The 26,504-nt window shown below is 43.4% G+C and overlaps 1 protein-coding gene across 4 annotated transcripts; it reads left to right on the top strand.

The window, feature by feature from the left end:
• Window positions 1-1,808: 1,808 nt before the first annotated feature.
• Window positions 1,809-26,504, top strand: mafga (v-maf avian musculoaponeurotic fibrosarcoma oncogene homolog Ga). 4 transcript variants are annotated; one of them, XM_017714089.2, is made up of 3 exons: window positions 1,809-1,927; window positions 19,172-19,247; window positions 20,166-26,504. In XM_017714089.2, exons 2-3 carry the CDS (start codon window positions 19,212-19,214, stop codon window positions 20,616-20,618), a joined length of 489 nt encoding a protein of 162 aa, XP_017569578.1. In that variant the 5' UTR covers window positions 1,809-1,927; window positions 19,172-19,211; the 3' UTR covers window positions 20,619-26,504. The 4 variants fall into 4 exon arrangements, with proteins under 4 accessions (XP_017569578.1, XP_017569580.1, XP_017569577.1 ...); XM_017714091.2 differs by having other exon boundaries at window positions 1,846-1,927; window positions 19,175-19,247; XM_017714088.2 differs by lacking the exon at window positions 1,809-1,927 and adding an exon at window positions 1,964-2,314 and having other exon boundaries at window positions 19,175-19,247.

Raw genomic sequence — 26,504 nt, 5'->3', positions numbered from 1 at the left:
GATCAGCATCCCTACGCTGCTGCTTCTCAGCTTCATTTAATTTAGCCATTACTGACCAAATGAAGACCAACAGTGATAAAGAAAAGGTATAATCATGAAATCTGTGTGGTGTTTTATGCACAGGAGCTCAATGAACAGCTTTGAATAGCATTTATCTGTGCACAGGAGTCACAGGTGTTACTGATCGTCACTGGTGTTACACATAAGAAAGGTAACACCTTTCGCATTTAACGAAGTGGCTGTTACAGTGTATCAAACCACGTGTTGTCAGTCATGAAACAGCCACTAAAATATGTCATTTTAATCCATTTGAATTCATTTTTTACCTCAGAATAAAGTCGGTACACAGCGGCAGACACAGGAAAGTCAAATGATGCCATCAGTGTGATTTTTATTTCAATATGAGAGATTTTCATTATGCAGTAACACCAGTGATGTGACTCCTGGGGGTAACAACTTTCATTATATATTTTATGATATTTATTTGCCGTTTGTTTTCATAGTCGTGCATAGACTGCAGTTTTCTACAAAATTGTTTTTTACCTCAAAATATGGCACTCAGCCTTTACATATGGCTGTAGGGACAAGCACTTTTGTGGTGCTTGGCATTCTATATGATTGATTTAAAAACCACACACACACACCTTCTAAGCCACTTCTCCTTCTGGGTCGCTGGGGCTGCTGGAGCCTATCCCAGCCAACATCGGGTGGAAGGCAGGATACACCCTGGACGGGTCGCTAGTCCATCGCAGGGCAGACAGACACATTCACTCACATCTAGGGAGGTATTTAGCACGTCCAGTTGGCCTGACTGCATGTCTTTGGACTGTGGGAGGAAACCCACGCAGACACGGGGACAGCCCTGGTCACCCGGCCGGGGAATCGAACCCTGGCCCTCTTGCTGTGAGGTGACAGCGCTACCCACCACACTGATTTACAAACCAATATTGCTGAACTGAAGACTCAAGAAGGTGTAATCGTTAAAATATCCTACTGTTTTATTTTTAAAGTATGTATATATTTTTAACCCTAATGTGTTTTTCAAGTCTAGGGACACAAAAATGGACATTTCTGTAGAAGGACCCAGATGTTTGTTTATGATCAGAAGTTTTGCAGGGACTCTCACATTCACCGATCTGTGCGAGAACCAACTTAAATTTAACCGATCAACGGATATTATTATTATTATTATTATTATTATCATTATTTAGAGCAGCTGGCAATGCAGGAACGATTGGGGGCAGTCATGAGCAGGAGGTTAGGGAACCGGCCTTGTGACTGGCCTTCTGCGAGGTGCCCTTGAGCAAGACACCTAACCCCCAACTGCTCCAGGGGAGCTGCGGATAGGGCTGCCCACCGCTCCGGGCACGAAAGGTCACTGCCCCCTAGTGTGTGTGCTCACTAGTGTGTATGCGGGTTCATGGCCGGGTTAAATGTGGAGGTGAAATTTCCCCGTCGTGGGACTAATAAGGGTCACTTAATCATTTAACAGGAGCCTCAGTAGGTGTGATGGTCAGGCCTATGAGATCAGACATGATACCAGCTACCAAGTCCAAGCAGCTGCAGTCCACCACCGCAACCACGTTTTATTTTTAGGACTTCAGTGATGGTATCAGGAGATAACCCAGATCTCTCGGCGTCTTCATCGCCTCCTCCCTCTCCTGCCTGACTCCTTTAAATTAGCCAGTTGCGTAGAGGGCTTCATGAATGAACCCACGTGACCAAACATCATATGACGTGCGGCGTCGCTACAAGGGAATCAACAAGGGGGGGGGGTGGCGTTGGGGGGGATGAGGAGCGCGAAGAAAATCCCCCGTTTGCATCGCATATGTGCGCGCTCGGGATCACGGAGGACACGGCAGCGCTCGTTCACCCACGCAGGCGCGCGCACCGGGGGCTATAAAGCGGGGCATCGTCTCTCCGGCCGGTGAGTTGCAGTGAAGTTGCGTGGCGAAATGTGTCTCCGTTATGCTGAGTGTGCACGCGCACGCCGCCGCCGCCGCCTCCTCCTCCTCCTCCTCCCATTCACTCCCGGTGCGCGCTGTGCTGTGAGCTCATAGCGCTACAGCCGCCAGAGCGCCCGCCGCACAGAGCGCCGTGCTGATTCATCGCCGCTCCGCACCGCGAGGCTCAGCGCGACCGGGCGACGGGCTGCTAGGAGGGGATTCCCTTCGCTCGACACGGGTGGGAGGCGGCGAGACGCGGAGTGACAGCTAGGGGGGCTTTTTTTATCGTCGAGAAACGCGCGACCCGGGCTGGGCGAGCAGTGCCCTCAGCTCGAAGCTCATCCTTCAGCCGCGCACGGCGCCATCAGGTAGGACTGGCTTCTGTCCACGAGGATGAAGTTGGCTTCTTATCCGCCTGGTTTCGCCTTTATCCGTTCCGTTCCACCTTAAACGGCGCAGCTGTTCCGTTCTGGCGCCTGCACACCGTTACGCTAAAGCACCAGAGCGCGAGCGAAGCGTCTCCGTTTAAGGTGGAACGGAGAATTCAGCGAAGAAGCTGGCGGATAAAAGCGTGAACGCTGACTTCAGCTTCTCCTGTCCTTCTGACCTCCTGTGTGGTCGAATTCGCTTGAAAACAAAGCCACGCTTGTCGGTTCTGCCGATGCAGCCGCGGCTGCGTCCAAGCTGAAGGTTAATTAACCGTTTTACGTCCTGGAAGCGCGTTCACGTCGCATTGTTTACGGAGGGCTGCCGGCGTCGCGGACGCGCTTTTGTTCCCCCCCTTGCTGATTCATCATAAGCGGATCGCGCGGCCAGGCGAGCGGACAAAGGTCTGTGCAGAGAGAAGGGGGTGGGGGGTGAAGGGGGGGGGTTCGATATCGGGCAGCTCTGTCTCTCCTTCGACTCATGCAGGGTGCCGGACGCGAGCTTATGGGGGTGTATCAGGTTTGTGAACCCTGGTGCTTTGTTTATCTCTGATTTGATCTTGTGTGAGGCGAGAAGGGGGGCTTCTGCGGTGGGCTTATAAACAGCCGAGAGAAGGAGACCTGTTAGAGTGCACTTTCCTGAACTCATATCCCGGTAAATGGCTGTAACCGTATCATTTCCACCCTCATCTCCTGTGTCTGTGTTTACTCCTAATAATATGATAATCATTAAACATTCAGGAGCAGTGGCTCCTCAAGCCTGCAACAGCCTGTCTCTGGTGACCACAGACTCTGAGTGGCCACAGTAGCGCTTCCAATTAGGATGAACGCCCTCTCTATTTCCAGCCTGCGGTTAAACTTTGAACGTAAAAGCTTTTCGGAACCGGACGCATCAGGCTTTCGTCGAAGCCCTCCGGTTTCTGACAGGAAGAAGAGGACCGTGATCTGTGCCACACCTTTTGCGTGGTGGTCATGATAGGGCCAGTCCGTGCTGCTTTGTGCACTGCCCGGTCTGACCTGTTAACAGACATCAAAAACCCTCACTCAGAGTGGGCACCAAATGCTCCTCACGGGCATGCGTTGGGCGCGCTCGGCCCCACGGCGCATTTATAAGGACGCCCTTTTGTGTCAGGAGACCCAGCCCCGCGTTCTGTAATTTCTCTTTCTCCTGCCACAGCAGGTAACAAGAACAGATGAGGGCCTTCACTGTGCAGCAGGGGGTGTGGGTCGAAATAGAGGGGGGTGTATTTGTGTGTTGGAGGGGGTGGGGGTTGTGATGTGGACCTGTAGGGGGAATAGGTGGTGGGCATTGGCTGAGAGATTTATGGTCCAGCACATGCAACTGGCTACCATAAGACCAATCACAGTCTGCAGCAGTATGTATAAGCGCCGCTCCAACTCCCGGGTGATGCCGAAGCCGGAGCTCATTGGCTAAGGTGCGCTCAGGCAGCGAGGGGGTGGTGGGGGGGAGAAGTTGATGAAACCAGGAGAAAGAGTTTAGCACACGGAGGAAATGTCTTGCACGGCTCATGCAGCGCATTCATAAGTTACTAAAATGCCATTCCTACATCATCAACAGTCCTTGAGAAAGTGAGAGTTGGGGGGTGGGGGGGTGGGGGGGTTGGGGGGGGTGGTGGGGTGCATGTCCTCAAAAGTACAGCTAAATCTGCATAGAGGATTGGGAGAGCCTAGAGCGAATGCCATGAAGAGTAGGGGAGGGGGGGAGAAGATCAAGAGGAATTTTGGGAGGGGGGGTGTGTTGGGAGGGGATGCTGATGATGAAACTCGCTGCAAGTGTGGGCTTCGCACTTTCTTTCGCCCGCTGTTGCTATGTTGCACTTTCAAAGCTGCGCTCTGCGGAGGAATGTGTGTTTTAGGTGCAGATGTTGTTGGCTTTGCAGTGATGGAACACAAACGAAGCTTCAGCATTCATTTTCCGCAGTGTTTTTTTTTTTCGTCAGATATGGTTTTATGATGCTCCATGACAGTTGCAATCATCTGATGAAACCAAAAGTTTGAAACAGTTTCATCAGGATTTCGGAGAACCGCACTCCCCTTGTGGGAACTGTGCTTGGTGTTACTAATTAGTTATACACAATGTGTAGTTATTAATTAGTAATGAGCTACTTGGGAAGTGTTCATCAGTTTTTCAAAACATCTTAATTCGAGCGTTTGTAATTATAGAGACCGAGTTCTTTGCTGGGTTTTGTCAGTGCTGTTTGCCTTCTAATGGGATGAGTGGGGCCATTAAGATTTAGGCTGTAACACCCGATACCCTTCCGCTATGTTGACAGCCTGGGGCTCACAATGCTTGGCCCCAGGACTATTCTTACTGCCTGCTAGTAACAGGTAGAGGTGATGCAGTAACATGTGTTCGGTTCTGATACTGATATTGAAACCTTGAGTACTGGCCAAACAATAAACATCAAGACGTTTTCACGAAACAGACGATATGTATCACAGGTTGTTGACACAAAGACAGGAGGCACTAGTAGAGACACGTTTAAAAACTGATATACAAAGATTTTTCACAAAAAGCTCAGAAAAGCAAATTGTTAATCATCTATTATCCAATCCTGTGTCCAGAACGGTTGGGCACTGTATAAAATATAAATAAAACAGAAGCTAATGATGTGCAAATCATTTAAACCCTATATTTAATCGAAAATAGTACATTTTGTATTTTTTAAACAATATGTCCCACTTTGAAAACAAATATATATATATTATTATATATATTATATATCTCGCTCTCTCTCTTTATCAAAACTGATGGAGAAGCATGACAGAAAACATTTATGCTCTGAAATCAGTTCGCTGTCACAAATGATGGAGTGGACTTCTTATTTCTTTTTATCCAACCCGTTTGCAATTTTAAATGCCGTTTAAATTACACAAACACTTCATGAGATATCGACCAATAGAAATGGCTCAAAAGTATTTAGAAAAAAGTTGTGTTATAAACATACATCAGTGTTGTTCCTCTTGGTATTGCACAGATTTTTCCAAATTTCTGGATAATTAAATGGATAAACAAAGGAATTCAAAATGCTCTGCTATAGAGAAACTCAGTCAGAAATGGTCGTAGTGGTGGTGATAGGAACCAGATGTCTGAAGAATTTAATGCCTCTAAAAGCTCCCTCACAGAAAGTTATCACATGAAATGGGTAGGACTCTGTTTCTGATGTCTGAGACATCATTTTACAATATTTTTTTCAACGTTTTTGACCTAAAATGTATTATTCAGAATACATTCTGGGCAGAGATGTTGTAGAGAAACTTGTTTATTGACTTATTTACATTGCAGAGATTGCAAACTCTGGTTACTAGAAACTCGGGGCAGTCGTGTGACCGGAAGGTCGCCGGTTCGATCCCCAGTGCCGACAGTACATGACTGAGGTGTCCTTGAGCAAGACACCTAACCCCCAACTGCCCCCCAGGCGCCGTGGATAGGGCTGCCCACCGCTCCAGGCAAGTGTGCTCACTGCCCCCTAGTGTGTGTGTATTCACTAGTGTGTATGTGGTTTTTCGTTTCACTAATGGGTTAAATGCGGAGGTGAAATTTCCCCGTTATGGGACTAATAAGGGTCTCTTAATCTTAATCTATCACCATCAGTGTAAAGAAGTCCAAGTCTCAGTTTTTCAGTGAACCATTTTACATCAATCCACTATGAGTTATACAGAATTTCCCCCTAAAATTTATGACAATATGTAAAATAATATTTGCTATTTGCCTTACTGACTGTCTTATGTCAAAAAGGTAATAACATGCTATGAAAACAGAATGAATGAACAGTTTTCTATGACCCATTTGGGTGTCTTCCTGCCCTTTACTGCTTTCTGATTCACTTGTCCGCTGTTATGTTGTTTTATTTAGGCTGGAAACTTTGGCCTTCTTTAGTGGTGTACGCCACACATGATCATCTTCAGCATGCTAGTGATGTGAGGTGTGGGGCCCGTTTAATACGCTAAAACAAATGTACTTTCCTCTCAAAGTGGAGCCGTGGTACATGCAGTCTATTTTGCCAGTGTGTGGGATGCAAGCCTAGCTTCCTCTGCCAGGTCCGCTCCCTCTCAATCCCTTCCTCTGGGCAGAACGTTTTGAAAGGCGTGTGAGAGCCTCGTATCCCACTGCACTCCTGATTCCGCAGGCAATCGTAACGCACCGGGCTCGACCGGTTAGTTCAGCAAAGGCCTTGGTATTATTATTATTTTCAATAGGCCTCCTGCAAACTCGAGTTCCGATTTTAACCGTGGTTCAAACGTCGGTGAGCTTTCATAGGAGATATTTCCCCTAATTTCAGTCATGCACATCGAAAGTTCAACCTTTCACTCTAGCTCCACTTGAAATGTGGCTGTCTCATGTGGAGGGCTGCAGCTGCACAAAATCGATACAGCATAAAAAAGAAAATCTGATCTTTTTATAACAACATTTGGAGCAGGACCCAAAGGTCAATATTGAATCTACCTTGTGTTCAGATTTTCACTGAGAGAAGAAATCCAATCTCTTCTCTGCAGCTTCACTCCCTCCGTGCCTCTAACGACTTGGCCCCTTCGCCTAGGTGTGAGTCCAAAATCGCCTCCATTCATTTTAAACAGAGGTGACAAAAAGGATGCAGGGAAGATTAGGCCAAGGTAGCCAGCAGAACTCAAACTTTGCACCATCTTCACACACTGTGACCTATATTGAGGGAACCTATACCAGTGAAACAGAATGACAGTTTTACAATCTGCATTCCAAGAACCAATCAACTCCCCGGCTGGAAAGTGTCAGGTTTACGAAAACAGGACCACTGCATCCCCGAAAGTTGAGAGATAAGCCAAAAATGAGCTTCTTCAGTCCCCTAGACATTGCATTGCGTTATGGGCTGTGTTGGAAACTGTCGTGTACATTGTCTGCACAATAAAATCTTCCATGCATTGTGATAGGGATCCTTACAACTAGTCAGGGTTACCATTCAGGGTTTGAACATTACCACAGTCGATGGTAGAGCTGTAATGATTCACAAAAACTTTTGATTTCACTTTCATGTGATATAGTTCCACCTCCATCCATCCATCCATCCATCCATCCATCCATCCATCCATCCATCCATCCATTTTCTAAGCCACTTCTACGTCAGGGTCGCGGGGGGGTGCTGGAGCCTATCGCAGCGGTCATCAGGCGGAAGGCAGGCTACACCCTGGACAGGTCGCCAGTCCATCGCAGGGCGGTGATTATTTTTTTAAGCAAAAATAAGTTGAAAGGTTGAAAATGTGTTTGAGATTAATGTCCGAGATGTAGTGTCAGCCCAAGCCTGCACACCTTTAGACACAAACTACTGTACAATGCAGTGTGATGTAATACTGTTTAACACACTGTGATGCTGTATTGTTACGTTCCTAGTTGACTTCCTATATGTGTACCGATCAGTCAGTGATTTTTAAGGTTTTAGAACATAAATGGCTTTTCCCAATAGTACAGTATCTTTCTAGTTCATGTGTTTTGCTAACCCTCTTTGGAAATATAGAAAAAAAAAAAAATATATATATATACAGTACTGTGTGAAAGTCTTAGGTACCCAAGACACATTTTCAAAATCTATTTATTTGTGTAGTTTGTATATATATATATATATATATATATATATATATATATATATATATATATATATAAATATATAAATTTTAAAAAGCAGCTCCTGGTTTGACCAATCAGTGCTCAGTAAATTGAGCTCATGATGTAATTGATGATATTAACGAGTCTCTGTGGCGGCTGTGAAGGTGTCAAAGAAAAATACGGAGCCGAGAAATTCTTGTTACTTTTTATTGTTTGTGATAAACAGTGATAAACTCACTGCTGAGGGAAACTCTTATAAATTAGCTTAGATGCCTGAAACTTCCACACAGCGCTGTATTTTTAGGTGTGTTAGTATAATTCTGAAATATATTAAAATGTGAAGGTCTTCCTGCCAAAATGCATTATACCTCACTTTCAAGAATTTCCTTGACACAGCCCGGTCTCCCATTTGAGTAGCAGGAATGTTTTGGTGTTTAGACGTCATACATATTGGCATAATGCGCAGATATTTTGGATGTGAAGAAATATGTGTATGTCCGTTGTTTGTTCCCTATGGGGGGTTACTGCAAACTACATTAAATACAATTACTAACTAGTCATTTTAATCATAGCAAATAAGTTCTGGGGAGAGCTGGAGCTTCATTTTATTGTCTGTTCTTCATTAAGTGTCTTCACAGGTCCAGTTCTCTCTACAAAACTCAAACTGTTGTAAAGAAGTTTCAATACTTGTGATATTTTACTAGCACGTTAAACATTCACTCCAAATTAAAATTGAAAAGACTTTGAAGTCTTTCTGCAAGAGTGTCACCTCCCTATATTTACTAAAGTACAAGCAATCAACAAGATTTTATTAATGATGACTTTCCTCATACAGTGGGCATGTACTGAGCTCAAGCAGTGTTTTGAAACTTTGTGCTTGAATAAGAACACGTCCACTTTTCTAAGGGAGACTCCCACTCAGTACATAAGGAGGTGATACTTCGACTCTTGCCCCTCCGTCAGTTCCACCTGTAATGAGTGAAGGCTTTAACATTTCTCTCCACTCACCCCCCACTAATGGCATCATCGCGCCCTTTCTCCACCGTGCAAAACGGCTGAATAATTTGCTTCCTCTTCCCCCCGTCCCTCTTATTTCACGCTCTGAATAGCTACTGCTTAATGGCTTCCCTGCCTTTCCACCGCCTCATGTTTACTTCGGTACATAAATTGGCGCCGGCCTCCCTCGCCCCCGGCAGCCATCAGCGGAGTCTGAGTTTTAATTCATGGTTAAATGGCGCTCGACACACGCAGCTTGTTTGATAATTGACTTCACTCTAGTGAAGGGAGGGATGATTAGATCCAAATATCATTGCTGGGTGTGTGTGTGTGTGTGTGTGTGTGTGTGTGTGTGTGTGTGTGTGTGTGGGCCTTGTTTTTTGTTCTATCAGTGTGTGATGGAGGGGAGGGGAGGGGAGGCTGGAATCCACATTAATATCAGGTGCGGATCATGCATGAAATTAAATACAGAAAGTTTCTGAAGCGCCTGCTCGCGGTCTGTCTTCATTAGCGAGCCGAGTTTCTTGGAGTTCGGCGGCTTCTGAAATTATTCCATTTCTGAAGCTTAGCAGCTGATGAGGCTCTAACATCTAAGAGGGGGAGTGGGGGAGTCGAACGGTTTTGATTTCAGGGTGATTGCTGCTGATTGGACTCTCACTTTTGCTGCTTCTGAAATGCAGCTGAAGTTGTCGGCATCATTTCACTTGTTAGCACCTGTAGGCCAGCAGTAACGCTGCGTTCCGGATAACGTGGAAAACTGGAATATCCAACCAGTTAAACACCACATGTGGATATCAGAAGCGACATGACATCACATGTAGTTCCGCAATCGTCAGGCAGTGATGTGATGTCGTGTGGAATTCAGCAGCCAAGAGGCCGATGCATGATGTCACATGCAGTCCTGTCGCCGAAAGGCAGTGATGACGTCACACAGAATTCAACACATAAGAGTCAGCGATGTAATGTCATTCAGAATTCAACAAACAAGAAGTGGTCCTGTGATGTCACATGCAGTCTGATCACCAAGAGGCGGTGACGTGATGTCATGTGGAATTCATTAATGCAAGTAGTGATATGACGTGAGGTGGAAACACTAACCAAGAGGTTGGGGTTTGACGTCACATGGAATTCAGGAACAGTAGTTAAGATGATGATGACATCACATCCAAATGGAGGGGCTTTGATGTCACATGCAATGCAACAACCAGGCAGCAGGGATATGACATCATATGGATTTTAACCATCAACATCCAGTATTTTATTAGTAGTGGCATGTTCACTATTAATGTGAACGCTCGTCATTGTCGGTTCAGTGGTATAATAATCAATCAATCAATCAATCAATCAACCTTTATTTTGACTCCGATGTACATTGAGGGCAACCCTCATTTTCAGTGTAGCCAAGCATTTACAAAAACAGGGATTGACATCACAAAGAAAATAATAACTATATTTAATCATTTTAAATGAAAAGAAAAGTTAAAATAACAGTGAATGAAAGATAAAAATAGATAAAAATAAAACGTTTAAATTTAAATGATAATGATTAAGATCAGGATTAGATAAGAGATTAATGAAGTAATAATACAATAATACAAATTAAAAAGTGATGATACAAAACTATTGAAAATAAAATGAGAGAGAAAAATAAATAAATAAATAAGAAATAAAGAACTAAGAAGAACTAAAACAAAAAAATAAAAGTTAAGAATAAATAATATTAAGTAAAACTGTCTGAAGGTGGTTCGATATTAAAAGTTTAAAATGACGCCAGTGAGCCGAGTTTTAGTGTGTCCTGTAGTGAATTCCAGCTGGTGCTGTGACTAAAAGAAGATCCCAGTTCAGTAAAAACTCTTGGTACCTGGCAGCTGATCCAGTTACTAGAGCGAGTCTGATAATTACTGTCATTTGTATTCATCAATGAAGTGATGTATTCTGGCGAATGACCGGAGAGCGTCTCATAAATAAAAATCAACCGATGTGTTCTGACTGAAAATCTTTTACATCACCAGCGTCGAGTTTAGTTATTTTATATGTTTATACGTCTCCCTTTCGTGGAGCGTTCTCCACGCAGCTGTTTGCAGTTGCACTAGTAGAATCTACTGGTGGTCTTCACTGATGCTGGTGAAGCTGTATTCGTCCTCACCAAGAACATTTTTAGAGGTAAAATGTAGTCGTCATAGGCCTGTCTGCTGGATTTATCTGCATGCATCACCTCAATGTACTTGAGTCATCAGCTTTGCAAGAGTTTCCCTCGGTTCATCCAAGGCCTTCGTATTAAGATCTGTTCTGACAGTTTACGTATGCTGACACAATGTCTTGGGACAGAGGAGAATAACAAGTGAGGTTGTGCTTTAGACTCGTGCTCTCTCTTCTAAGATGTCGACAATGTCCTGGCAATGGCAATCAGACTGAATGACGCTTCGCCATTCGCTGCTGATGCGGTATTCAGCATTCGGGGCACAAGTGCTGCTGTGCTTTGGATGCCAGATGTTGATGGACTATTTTTATTTGCCATTATGGCCCTGATGATCTCCTCACTGCTCTGCTTGCCGGATGTCTTACGACCTTCAGCATCCATAACTATAAGGGTCATTAACCAGAGACGAGGGTTGAGCCTTGGTTATGTTTTTGATAAAGAAACCCCCCTGGGTTTGTGGTGGAGCTGTGCAGAGTATCAGTGGCAGATCTAATTGATATTATTTGCACCGGTTGCACAGCGATGGGGCATGCGTTCGTCTTCTCGGTCAGCATAGCGGACCTTCGCCCCTAATGTAAAAATGGAGGCTCGACTATCTGTACAATCAGGTATTTTGGATAAGTGCAGCTGCTAAATAACACAAAATACATTCATAGAACTATGTGCACATTTACAGCAATTGTCTTGTATGACTTCGCTACTGTATGTTCTATGTATGGATTATAGTGTGGACCAAAAGTATGGAATAAATAGATAATCTGTTGACTGGATTGGTGTCGTCTATAATGAAGTGTTAACATTGGTCATTATGGGCCCAGAAGTCTTGGAACTTGCCCATCCCCTTTCTCAACAAAGCATATCAAATAATGCTGCATTTCTTTACCATAACCCTACCCAGATGCCTTAAAAGACCCCCAGAGGCCCCGGCAGAAGGACACAATCATTAACTCTTGACAGGAGGCCCCAAGGCCATGGCGCTCACGATGGCTCAGCGTTTATTGTGTACATTTATAATTTCCTTATCATTACGCGAGTCTTTTAGACCTTGCCAGTCCTAAATATCCTCCAGATTTATTAGGGCAGGCAGGAGTTTGAAGGTTGGAAATGATGGTTCTGGTCGTGTTAGTTCAACTTCTCAACTCCCTAATTGGTGCCTTGGTCGTGGTCCTTGCTGAGATCAGTGTTTTTTCCCCTCCCCCTCCTCCTTCTGAGCGCCTCCAAATGTGTTGAGGGTGCATTTTTCACAAGGCTGCCTCTCTCTCCCTCCCTCTCTTTTGCTCTTGCTATCTCTCTCTCTCTCTCTCTCCTCCTCCTCTCTGTCTGTCTCGCTCACTCTCTCCTCGGCGACCTCACTCAGCGCTTTGTATTTTCCTGTGGGTGTGATGTCTCTCCTCTACAAGTAATCAGCTCTGATTTGTCAGCGTTCTTCCTGGCGATTCATAAAAATTCAGCTTGCGCCTGCAAAAGACAGTTTCACCCCTCCCAAAAAACCCTCAGCGGCGGTCTCCTGAGCCCCTGCACCCTTCACTGGGCAGCCACAAAAGAGGGGAGAGCATTTAGGGGGAGGTAATACATTAGTTCTTCTGCGAGGTAAGAGAGGGCGGTTCGCTTCATCTCCTCCGTCTCGAAGGTTAAAAGCTCTTTTCTACGGCTTTTCATCAAAACTGAAGGGCATTTAAGTGACTATCGCTTTGTGACAGTTGTGGAGTTGACGGTTTTGGTTTGAACACTAAAACAGACATTTATATTGACCTTATTTTACAGGTGCTTGCTACCTTGACACATATTTGATATCCTACATTTTTGTTGTGTTTTGGTCCACTTGTCATTCATGTTTACATGAGCAGTTTCCTTTATGAGCATCCTCTCTTTATCCCTTAGTAAGTTAAGTGATAATTTTTTGATCCCACAAACGGGGAAATTCCACCTCTGCATTTCACCCATCCGTGAAGTGAAACACCACATACACACTAGTGAACACACACACTAGGGGGCAGTGAGCACACTTGCCCGGAGCGGTGGGCAGCCCTATCCACAGCGCCCGGGGAGCAGTTGGGGGTTAGGTGTCTTGCTCAAGGACACCTCAGTCTTGGACTGTCAGCGCTGGGGATTGAACCAGCGACCTTCCGGTCACAGGGCCAGATCCCTAACCTCCAGCCCACGACTGCCCCCAAAAGGGATAACCTGTTCTGTTCTGACTGCCTCGTTGAACAAACAGTCCAGCAACACTCCTTATAACTTCAGCAAGGATGGAAGGTGCTGAAACCGCTGGAGGTCGAATGTGTTATGTATTTATTATTTACATTTTTATGACTTGCAGCTTCGTTCCTCTTTATGGTTTGTATGGAGTGCAGAGTCCATAGAACAGATCCAAAATTGAACAGTGTATACATAATATGTGAAAATCTTTTATTAAAAAAAATGCTAATGCCATGATGCAGCCCCTTTAATGCAATTCAATATGATAATTCATTTTGTCCTCAAATCTCCCGTTAAAGGCACTGGCCACAGAAATGCTGTTCAGAGGTCGGGAAAAAAAATACCTGTTACTTGTGCGTTCAGCTTTAAACGTGTACTTGACTGGAGCTTTAAGCGCTGCAGGAGATGAGAGGTTTCGCACATGCTCTCCTGAAGCCAATTAGAAACGCGCTGCTGAAAGTGCTGCTTTTAAAGCAGCTAATCTGCTTTGATAAAATGACTGCGGTAATGTGGTTTGTTGTCTGACTGTTAAAGAACACGCTGAGTTCACTTTCACAGAATTGAGTCCTTCCTAATAACACAGCCTTGAATTCTTTATCACGCTGTTCATTTTGTTCAGACTGCAAAACCCTCTAAACGACCAACATGTCCACAGTGGGGAGGTTCCAGCTTTGATTCTCTTTAACTCTTAGAACCCTTAGTTTTCAGCTGGTCATTTTACAGTATTACTTACATGTAATTCCATAATTCATTTCAATGTCAACTCCACAATAAATTACATGTGCATACGAATTACATTGCACTTGCTGTCAAATCCAAATCATGAAAAAATACCTCCATAAATGCTTCCAAACAAGTTTCTCTTAAAGAATTTCTCCAGTTGTTTTCACGAGCTGCAAGGAAATTAATTATTTATAATAGTGACAAACAAGCTTGTATACAATTCACACTTATAGAGAACTTGTAGGGTATAGAACTTAGCCGCCTTGTGGCCTTGATGCAGCTTCTCTCTTCGCGAGGAGCTTCCTGTGATGCTTTTCCAACAGACCTGAAGATGAAGACCAGTTATGTATACAGTACTGTGCACACGTCAGAGTCCCTTCTCCCAGTCAAAACTGCCACAGTGTCTTTTTCAGGAAATATTTCTGAGATTAGATAAAAGATAAAAGAAAGTTAAAAGAAAAGTTCAACATTTTAATAAATATACTTGTGTAAAATGGGTCTCTTCAAACCTGGCAGGCCACCAGAACTGTCACCCTTAGATCAGATACACAGTACTTAAAGCGTTTTCTTCTGTGAGAGATCTGAGCTTCATTCTGACTTCAGGTCTGAAAAAAACACAGGTGCTTCTGTCCGTCCTTCCGCTGTGAGAAGACGACTCAGCATTGAAAGGATATTCGGCTCTCAAGCTTTTACTGAGTAAAGAAAGTAGACGGAAGAGTCCGGACCTTAGCTTTGTCCACGGAACGAGTTTGGGATTACTCGGATCAAGACTGAACTTGTGAAGGTGTGGCCAAATCCCTGCAGGTTTTCCTTGAAAAACTGAAAGCAGGTCTCTCAAAAAGAATGGAAGATGTACTGAAAGTAAGCAGTGGACACATTAAATTCTGGAAATTTTGATAATAAATTTAGTTTTTGTAACTTTGTTTAATTTTCTGTTAAGTATTTATGTATTTAGCTCAAATTGTGTATATTTTTTATTATGCACAATGTATTTTCATGTATGTCCAAACTTTTGATCTGTATGTAAAATGTAAGCTAAATTTAAATGAAATGTTTTCCTTCTCCTATAAAATACAGCCCTGTGATGGACTGGTGACCTGTCCAGGGTGCGTCATGCCTTTGGCCCAGTAAGCTCTGGGATGGGCATGACTTGGAAAATGTGTGTGTGTGTGTGTGTGTGTGTGTGTAGAGTTATAGTTGTGAGATAAAGGGTTTTGATCTGACTGCAGTGATATGAAAAGTCTAACAGCAGCAGCCTGACTCATCCTGACGGTGCACCTATGTCTCTCTCTGCTCCTCACACTGTACTGTCATATTCAGGTCGTTTTTAATAAGCTGCTGCCCCTTCCTGTGTGGTTCAGGTGAGCGCCACACCCGCTGTGCCTCTCCGTTGCACTGACAACTAGGGGTCACCTCCGGGGCGTTGAAATGCTGCCTTTCACTGAACCGTTGCGTGAGGTTTTTGAGTAGCGTGAGTCTTTTTTTGTTTAATAATGCTCACAGTGAAGGATCAGCTCCACGGCTATCCAGCCTGAACGTGCGTCCCTCGCTCAAGCGCATGGGGTGTGTGAAAAGGCACAGTGGGACATGCGCAGGTGCAGCGTCAGTGGCTGGAGTCCAGCCGTGTAATGCTGGTGACTGTGTGTTTGGCAGCGAGTGGAGTGGCGTGAGTCTGCTGAGCCAGCAGAGCCTGTGTTTTTGTGTATGTGTGAGCATGCTGCCACTACTGCTGGCTCTGCCCGTGTGACCCCACTCCTGCTGCGCCCCAGCTGTTTCAGCTCCATCCACACACACACACACACACACACACACACACAAACGCATCACAGAAGAGCACAGCCCATCAGATAAGCTTCTTGCTAGGACAAACACACACACACACACACACACACACACACACACACATACACAGAGCACTCGGACTGTTCCAAGGCCAGGTACAGATTTTGCTGCTCCTCTGCATCTTGACTGCACTGCTGCTGGAATTTGCTGACCTTTTGTTTATTCCATATTAAGTCAGCACAGTGATGCATGGCCATAATATCCTAAAATGAATTATTAATATATCCCCTCACTGCTGCTGCTGATCACAATTAAAATGGTTCTACTTAAATGCCTGAAGCCGTCCTCCACACTTAAAGGCCCATATCATAGAAAACCATATGAAAAGTTTCCCCCACTTTTATGAAGTAAGAGTTCGATGTCTTGTTTAAACATTGTTAAATTTTCCAAACTGTAATAAATGGAAACTAAACTGCAGAAGCAGCCCCTTTTGAATTTTATGTGGATTCACAAAAAAAAAAAACAACCAATTCACATTCGCAACCAGTCAGAAGTTTAGACTCTCCTACAGACAGTGCAGTATGCAGACTTTGGAACCGTCCCTTCAGCATATAGTACTAAAAGAAAGAGACTGTATGTCTGAAAAATGGGAGTGGCTTCTGATTCGGGCCATACTCCGTGTGAAAGGGTCTTTAGATTGGTGGAGAATGTGTTGTACGTGGTTCTATATAGCAAAGGGTTCTATAGTCTACTGCTATAATGTGAAGCTTGTAACCGTATAAGAACTTTTTTAGTGCTATATAGACTCATTTTCAAGAAGGTTCTGTATAGAACCAACTACTGCACAGTCTCCATCAGTCTGAAGAACCCTTTCACAATGCAAAGAACTTTACTGTGTTTGTTTGAGAACCAAATTTCATTTGCATTTAAGCTTAGGTCTCTAGATCAAACGGATCATTTATTTATATATATATATATATATATATATATATATATATATATATATATATATATATATATAGCCCTGTGATGGACTGCCGATCTGTCCAGGGTGTATCCTGCCTTCCGCCCGAAGACTGCAGGAATAGGCTCCAGCACAATATTTTGGAACCTTTAAGAGAGTAGGTCGGCCTGACCTCCTCCGTAAAAGACATGCTCCAATTCTATTTTTATTTATTTATTTATTTATTTTGATGCTGGTGCCACAGTGGATCTGTCTCTCCCAGCTTTCTGAAGCATCTCGGGTTCCCCTGGGTGTGGCTCCATGTGCGCTGGCATGTTTTAAAGAGCCTATAGTGCAGGGCGCTTCTGTATAGCAAGGCATTGCACTTACCTTCTCGAATGGCTTTGCCAAACGTCAGTGAGATGCGCTTTACTTAGCTGTGCTGAAGTAGTGCTTTATGAAGTGCATGGCAAGCTGACTTTGCTATTTATGGCAGCTGTTTGTCGGGAGCAAACAAACCATCAGAGAAGCCATATGCTTGGTGTATGGCTCTCTTTACACTTTACCCTGACTGAGATCATTACGCTAATAAATGACCTGATAAAGCATAACTACAACAACCGGCATGGCCTTGAACTGAGGCATCCCTGGAGATTTCAGCAATATCTTTTATTTCTCCCAGGAGCGTGAAGTCAGTTAGCTGAAATGGCCTGTGTCTTGCTCCCATTACTGTAGCCTTGGAATGATCATACTCTGCTTTTTCCCGTATTTGCTGAGCTCAGTAAGTTGCACGTTATTTTGTGCAAGGCGCACACCGATATGAAAATTGGGCTGATGAGCATTATTTCCATGTCTGTCTTATGTTAGTGATGTACTGGTCACATTAAACCCATTCAGCAGCTGAACGGTACCGTGCAGAGGTCTTAGGCAGCCGTGAAAGTGTTTTACAATTATTCATCTCAGCTGTAATTGTTGTTGCCTGTAAAGACACTACAAACAGCGCTGTGTGGAAGTTTCAGGCGTCTAAGCAAATGTTTAACCAGTTTCCCTCAGCAGTGAGTTTATCACAATATACATTAGAATAAAGTCGTATTCATAATTCAAATAAACAGAAAAACAATAAACAGTAACAAGAATTTCTCGGGTCCATATTTTTCCTGGACACCTTCACAGCCGCCACAGAGACTCGTTAATATCATCAATTACATCATGAGCTCAATTTACTGAGCACTGATTGGTCAAACCAGGAGCTGCTTTTTAACTACATATAATACTGGGCTTCCTCGAGGAGGAGCGGCTTGGAGATGGGTCAACACACACACTGACATCCAGAAAACCACTGTTTATTTATCCATCCATCCATTTTCTAAGCCGCTACTCCATCAGGGTCGCAGGGGGGTACTGGAGCCTATCCCAGCAGTCTTCGGGCGGAAGGCAGGATACACATCGCAGGGCAGACAGACAGACACAGACAGTCACACACACACATATATATATATCAGGTTTTTCTTCCCCCAATCCAAGTCATTTAATATTGACCATCCTCCGATACCGATTCTCAACTTACAGTATATTTTCCTTAAATAATAATATTGCACAGTGCACAATTCAAGTACATTACAGTTTAATTAAAATCAATCCAGTGTATATAATTCACAACTGAATAGTTATACAGTGCAAGAAAAACATTGTCTGCATCCAAGCTATATATTATTATTATTATTATTATTTTACAAAATAAGTGAAAATTTATATATATATATATATATATATATATTCTAATTTTTGTTTATTCAAATATTAACACTTTTCTCAGCAAATAAACACAAACTACACAAATACATAGATTTTGAAAACGTGTCCTGGGTGCCTAAGACTTTCACACAGTACTGTATGTCATTATAATAAGTACATACTTATAAGTACTTACAACGTGTAGCTGTAATGGATGTGGTGCATGATAACAACAACAATAATAACAACAAAAATAACAATAATAATAATAACAAACTTTGTTAATATAGCACATTTTCATAGATGTGAACTTAAAACAACAGTAGAATGAAAAGAAGCAAGAAAATCAGTAAAATCAACAAACAATATGATGCAACAATGAAAAGCAGTGTCAAAAAGAACAATAAGAAAAATGAAAAACGATAAATGTACAACGATTTAAACTAATAACTCGGAGACAGTGTAAAAGCAACATGTCAGTGGAAGCAATGGAAATGTAATGGAAGGAGCCTGATGAGTATTTATTGGTAGTGTGTTCCAGATCTTTGGTACATGACTTCAAAGGGCTGCGTCCACATTTGTTTCTTCCCGGACACTGAAGGTTTGCTTTCTCTGTTCTCTCAGCAGGAAGTCTTACTGGGCAGTTGAGAGCGGCTCTCGTGGCATGACTACTACAAACAAGGGAAACAAAGCGCTGAAGGCAAGTCTCCCCGTTAAGCCGGGCTCCCGTTATCCGTTTTCTGTGGATTTTCCATGTTATCCCTCAGTTCACCCTGAGTCTTTAGGAATCATCTTCATTTCAAATGTCACTTTGAATTCAGAATGAGTTTCAGAAACGCAGCAAAAAGACAAATGTGACTGGAGAAGCTATTCATTAAAAGCTGATTACAGACGATAAAATTAATATGTAGCAAGTTTTTTGGATTTTTACATTTGAAACTAAACCCTTTTTTGGTCAAAAATGGATTCATGCTGTGTGAAATTATTACTACACTCTCATTATTCCAAAATCAGCGCAGTTGAAACGCCACCTTCAGATTGATCTCAGAACATCTCAGTGGCATCCATTCATTTTTGTATCCATTTTTCCTTCTGTCCCATTCTCTATCTTTATTATTATTATTATTATTCTTTCTTTTTAATTTCTCTCTACTCCCCATCTGAGTTCATCTCTCTTTGTATTTTGGTTTTTCTTTCTTTCTTTCTTTCTTTCATTCTTTCTTTCTTTCTTTCTTTCTTTCTTTCTTTCTTTCTTTCTTTCTTTCTTTCTTTCTTTCTCCTTCTCCCCCTCTCTCTCTCTGTCTCCCTCTCTCTCTGTCTCTCTCTCTCTGCCCCCCCCTCTCTCTCTCTGTCTCCCTCTCTCTCTGTCTCTCTCTCTCTGCCCCCCCCTCTCTCTCTGTCTCCCTCTCTCTCTCTCTCTCTCTGTCTCTCTCTCTCTCTCTCTCTCTCTCTCTCTCTCTCTCTCTCTCTCTCTCTGTCTCTCTCTCTCTGTCTCTCTCTCTGTCTCTCTCTCTCTCTCTCTCTCTCTGTCTCTCTCTCTCTCTCTGTCTCTCTCTCTCTCTCTCTCTCTCTCTCTCTCTCTCTCTCTCTCTCTCTCTCTCTCTCTCTCTCTGTCCAGGTGAAGCGGGAGCCGGGGGAGAATGGCACGAGCCTTACGGACGATGAGCTGGTGTCCATGTCGGTGCGGGAGCTGAACCAGCACCTGCGCGGCCTCTCCAAGGAGGAGATCCTGCAGCTGAAGCAGCGACGGCGCACGCTCAAGAACCGCGGCTACGCTGCCAGTTGCCGGGTGAAGCGCGTGACGCAGAAGGAGGAGCTGGAGAAGCAGAAGGCGGAGCTGCAGCAGGAAGTGGAGAAACTGGCCTCCGAGAACGCCAGCATGAAGGTGGAGCTGGACGTGCTGCGCTCAAAGTACGAGGCCCTGCAGAGCTTCGCCAGGACTGTGGCCCGCAGCCCAGTGACCCCCACCAGGGGCCCCATCACCTCTGTCATCGGGCCCCTCATACCGGGCAAAGTGGCCGCCACCAGCGTCATCACCATCGTGAAGTCCAAAACAGAAGCGCGATCATAATGCACAGCTGAGGGGAATGCCCTTAAACTCTTCGGTCAGTGCATCAGTATCAAGCACGGGTCTATGGCTTCTGCTTCTGGCTGAAATGAAAAAATAACTAGCACTTGAATATGCGCTGTCCAGCAGTGCGCTCCTGAAACGGGCAATTATGGAGAGTTGCGGTGAGCTGATCTCAGTCACTGTCTGCTCTCTGCTCTCTCATCGCAACCGTGTCCTGCGCTTCTGTTCAAAAGTTTGGAATCAATGGTTTTAATAAATGGAAAACCACGTTTTGTTGCAGGTACGTGGGTAACACGATATTGATATACTATTCCTGTGCGATCTCACAGGTTTCAGATCCTTCATAGGGAGATAGGAAGCTGAAACTCTATAAAGAAAAAGACGTGTTGCTGTAGGTGACAGCAGGGCTGTCCGATTGGGTTTCCTCTGGGCCACAGCCCTGCATCTATCCTTTATCTAACACTCTCAATTAGCTTAGGGGCTGAATCAGGTGTGTCTAATGAGGCAGAACACTATTGTTGCCTTCAACTAAAGACAGTAACTCGGACTAGGAAAGAAATCAAAGAAAACATCCCCTCAACTGGGAGTTCCTACTGGGAAAATCGAGTTCGGAGTAATCATATTAACGTGGATGCTTCATGGTCAACGTGGTTTGCTGTTTTGTGAAGGTAATGTTAGCTGGCTGGCCTTTTGCAGAAGGTACTTGCTTTCATCGAGGTGTTCAGGTTTGGCGAGGTCGTAAATGATTTCATTCTGATCTCTGACGTCCTCTGAGTTACGTTGAACACCAGTTGTGGCCCAGTAGGACCCTAGTTTGACATTCGTGTTGTCAAATGAGCCAGAACTCCGAAAAACTGTGCATAGCATCCTAGATGAAATTATAATAAAATACAGGAATGCTTCATTTTTTACTGAGTAATCATCGAATCTCAAGGCGGATAACTTGACCATTAACCAGTACTTACAGAATACTAATTATTGCCTAATAATATAGAATGGAATATGTGAAAATAACTTTAGGGTGTGTAGTTTATGACATTTTAACTGTAGAATTTACTATTTTATATTAAAAAAAAACGTAACGTCATTCCAATCTTTTGAACAGTCGTCTTTTCTTCAGTGCTTCTCATGTCTCTGCACTGCCTGATTTAACTCACCTAATTTTGTGCTAATTGGCAAGTTTTCAATTATCTGAATCAGCTGTGATGGAGCAGGAAAACACAACTCCGAGCAGGGAGTACATTGAGGAACATTGCAGTCCTCGGCAATTAACACTAAACTGTCATTGTCACGACGCGCTGATCTTCATAGCACTGCTGGTCCCCTGACGCGCCCGGGGAAATAAGAGATTAATATTGTTTTCAGTTTTCAGATTCCTGTGCTTGATGTCATCCACTGACCAGTTTACAAATGGGCAAAGCGAGGAGCGCCATCACGATTTCACAAGTGATGACGAAAACTGTTCGATCTGAAGGTTCAAATCTTCATTTTTAAACAACCTTAGGCTGAAACAAGCCAGTGCTTTCCACAGACTGCAGCTGCTGAGTCGTTAGCATTCTTACCCAGATGACTGAGGTAATTTAGGCCAACACTATTTTATTTATTCTGCACTGAAAGGAGAAATTGCCTCTTTGGACTAGGCGATGAAGTGGAGATTCAGAAGTAGTCGTAAAATTACAGTTGTGAAACTGTCACATCCGTAAAAAAACAACCATAACCCACGGAATGACTCTGCCAGCATGACTGTGGCTCTAGAAATGGGAAATATTTGACTGGAGTTTGGAAAGATGCTGCTTTCGTCTTCTTCAGCTTTTTTGGCCTGGAGATAAAAGCAAGGTAACACATTTGTTCAGGTTCTGTACGAGGATGCTAATGTTAACACTGCAAACTCAGCAAACGCCGTGAGTGGAAAGCAGCGGCCACTCGTTGCTTAAAGATGAGAGTTTGATGTCCTGTTTCCAGAGTCCAGAGTCCGTTTTCCCCGAAACAGCCGAGAATCAGCTGTTGGCTGTTTTTGTTTTGTTTCTCGTTTTGTTCAATTCCATTTGTGGAATGATGTTTACAAGTTATATTCTGAGGAATATGACAAGGAGAGGCAATAAAATATTGTATTTATGCATGGAAAATAAGAAATCCAGTAGCTGTGTCTAAAGGTGATGTTCACCTTCTGTAGACGCAGGTTACACAGAGTTCGTCATGAGGGAGCCTTTCCATAAAATATAGCAAACAGTTTTCCTTGTTTCCTGACTCGGAGGAGTGGCTACTAGTGTTTTCCGTCGTTTTTTGAACATGTTTTGAGGTAAACGTTCGTAAAGTGCATTGACAAACGTGTGAAATCTTGAGAGGTTTAGTTCCGTTCGACGTCCTAGAGCTGTAAACATTTTGTTTTGTTTTGTTTTTGGGTTAATCGCGGTTCTCCAAACACAACCTACACAGGCTTTATCGTTGAATTTATTAGTAAGTGTTCCTCGATGTCCTTGTCTGACTGAAGGTTTAGTTGTACTTTTCTTTCCTTTTTGGTAAGAAAATCCTTTGTGATTTATAGGGGAAAAAATGGAAAAAAAAATCTTGAACTTGTTTGATATAAATTTTGCAATTGTACCAAAAGTGGCTTATTATTGAAGTCTGATAGCTTTTCTAGTGACTAGGCGCGTGCAGTGGAGTAGCGCGTGGCGTGCTGTGAAAGTGATCAGGTGGCAGTGTCGTCCACTGTAGTGGTGTCATGCTGTACTATTTAAATGAATATATTTAGAAGAGTCTCATAAAACAAGGCGGTGTACAGAAGACAGTCATCCATCCACATTCGTCCCTTCCATGCATTTGATACAGGATTTTGTATTTTCTGGATTTCGCTTAGCAATGCAAAACTGAATTCTTCCTCCGCATTGATCTCTCCCGAGTAACGGACTTCCATGATGCGACCTGCTGCACCTCGATATGAGAACGACGCTGAAGGTGCTCTCAAAGACATGTTCTGAACACTTGCAGAGAGAGACATGTTTTCAGACGTAGACAAGGCAAAGTTTTTGCATACTAACATTTGAGCTTCATCACTGAGAACTGCATTCAATTAATTTGGCCACGCTTTATATTAGGTGTCCTTTTTTTCTCTATAACATTTGGCTTGCATGACAAAACTGATCCGTAAAATAATGAAGCGGCTGAATTCCGAACTGACTGTGCGACGTTTTTAAATTGAACAGCAGCCCCTTTTTACATGAGTGCCATTGTGAAGGTCATTAGCAGTGGCCAATTAGTAGACTTCCTTCATGTCGTACAGCCTGACATACCAGGCATATGTAAAGAGATTATAGTAATGCACTCATCACGTCCGGTATTTGCGTTTACTTGAGATTTGTAAATACAAAGGGGCCCGGTGGACTTCATTGGGATGCTGGAAATGGAAAAACATTACATGCACAAACACAGATTTATGGTTTATGGATACCTAAAATAAGTCTGAACCAACATTTTGTTTGTTTACGTCCATTAAGTTGCACATGAGCTGTGTCGGCTTGAACATGGCGCTGAGACTATAGGCAAAGTGTAGCACTATAGATGCAGTACAGTACCTTCATGAGCATACGAGACGATCATATTACATATGATCAGGTTATTTTCATGACTGAAGTAAGTGAAAATGCACTGTTGAGATGAGCGTATTGTTTTTGATATGCTCTTGCCTGCTTTCTGCTCAGGACAAAAACGTGTCGCGTAACGTACCGAAAGCAATTCATCTTTCACCTGGTGGTGAGGGTCCGTCGAGGAATTTAGTGAGAGAGACTGGATCGAGTTTGGGAAGTCCTTAAAACTACTGGCGTTTTTCTTTAAGGTTTTGTTGTGTGAAGACACAGAAGTGGAAACGGTCCTCCCAAAAAGTCCTTACGGCTTGCGTTCATTATTTTTTTGAAGAGATGCTCCTCTCAGTTCAGGTTAGTGGTGATTAGTTAAGATGATGCTGAAATGATTGGACCACCAGTCTAGCATGTTTGGCTGAGCTGCTCCATTAACCGCACCAGTAGACGTCTGGAGTTGGGTCATCGTTTTATTGTTGGTGTCATGCACTAATAAGGAACTCTGGGTTCAAGCTAGTTTTGCCTGTTCCTAATCTGATGTGTTTTGTTCTGTTTTCTGTGTACATTTTTCCTCAAATCTCATTGGATCTTCTGCATTACTTGGTTGTTAAATAGGCAACGTATCATTTCCAGCATTTAAGCATATTAGATCCATAATACAGACTATAAAGAGACGGATCTACTGTGTGCAGATGTAACCAAACAGCCTTGATTTCATGCCTGTTGCTTCTATTAAAATCAATGACTAACAAACATTTTGTGGCCATTTTTTCATTTCTCCTAGAGGAGAAAGAAATGACCCTATCCGCGGCTAGAAAAGACTTAGCCCCCATCCATAAATCTCTCCTGACACCCCTTGTGTTGGGTTTGGAACGTTTTTATTATAGAGGACAATGCAGGGGGCGGTTTTGGAAAACGCCATTCATTTTTCACATAGAGAAAAACGTCTCGGAGTTCCTAATTTGAGCATGACACCGACTGAAATGGGTGGCAAGTCTGCACTATTGTGTCTATTGTGGTACAGCTCTGAACTCTGATGACTAATTGAATCTGTATGGTGTTAAGGCAGCGGTGCTCAGTGGCGTTCACATCACTTCTACTCCAGAGCATCATGTTGTATTGCAACCCTGGAAAAATGATGATCCTGCCGTACTACAGTTTGGAGACGATTTATCCTCAGTTGACATGTTGGCCGGGAGGCGTGCTGAAGCTGCATTGTTCATCGAAACATCTTGCACCGCGAGGTTCCTGCTGATTGCGTCGTGGGTGGGGGGGTCGTGCACAAGTGGGTCGGCGAGATGGCAAGGGGTCAGTTTTGCCGTTTTTGCAGAACTGACCGTCCCTTGTGCATTAATTGCATTGCATCCATGTTAATGCAGTCATCTGCGTTTTTCAAACAGCACCCATTCTGAAAAATCGGAGGGCCACTGGTGGCTTCTGCCCATGGTGCTCCTCAGCGGTGTTAAATGGAGTTCTTGGACAAATGCCTCACTTTATCCTTTTGTGGACATACATTATTGATCACCTTGACTCAGAGCTATTTTGCACTGCCGTGTTTGCTGTAGCTCTTATAATAGTGCTATTGTGAACCGGACAGTTGGAGGGAATGATATCACACTGAGGAGTACACTGAATAATAAGGGATGTTTAGAAAAACCTTCCATCACCAAATCGATCAAGAAACAGGCTTACTAAGAGTGTGTGTGTGTGTGTGGGGGGGGGTTGCGGGGGGGGACTTGTCTGTTTTTTTGTTTCTTCACAGTAAGCATCCAACTCTTTGACCCTTTCCATTGTCTGAAAAGAGTTGGGAGGACTGATAACTTTATCAGCAGTTATGTGACAATATGTACTAGCTTTAGGCTAAGTAGGCTTCGTTCATCATGTTCTATGTTTGGTGAGCAGGTAACCACAGGTTTCTCTTTGGCTCCGAATAGTTCTTTGTCTCAAAAGTGTTAAATCAGAAAATAAAGCTATGAAACGTGAGGTGGTGATCGGTGAATTACATTGATAGAATGTTGTTTTGGTTGCTTTTATCTATGGGTTGTAATAATATATATATATTTCAGTACTTTGTATCAAATACGGTAACAAAAATGGGTGAATTGTAACTATTTATGAATTAAATTATTGTACTTTTTTGCAATCTGTAGATACACAAGTGATATGATGTATTCATATATAAGAACTGTGGATTTTAACCATGCAGTTAGTCATTCTCGGGTGTGGCTAAGTTATCGATGTACTGTTGTATATACTGTATGTTTGGCAGCTTCCTTTATTTTATATATGATCAATAAAAAAAATGTTTTGA

This window comes from Pygocentrus nattereri, chromosome 14 (genome assembly GCF_015220715.1).
Source record: "Pygocentrus nattereri isolate fPygNat1 chromosome 14, fPygNat1.pri, whole genome shotgun sequence".
Classification (NCBI taxonomy): Eukaryota; Metazoa; Chordata; class Actinopteri; order Characiformes; family Serrasalmidae; genus Pygocentrus; species Pygocentrus nattereri.
This window is presented reverse-complemented; position numbering and strand designations above follow the sequence as displayed.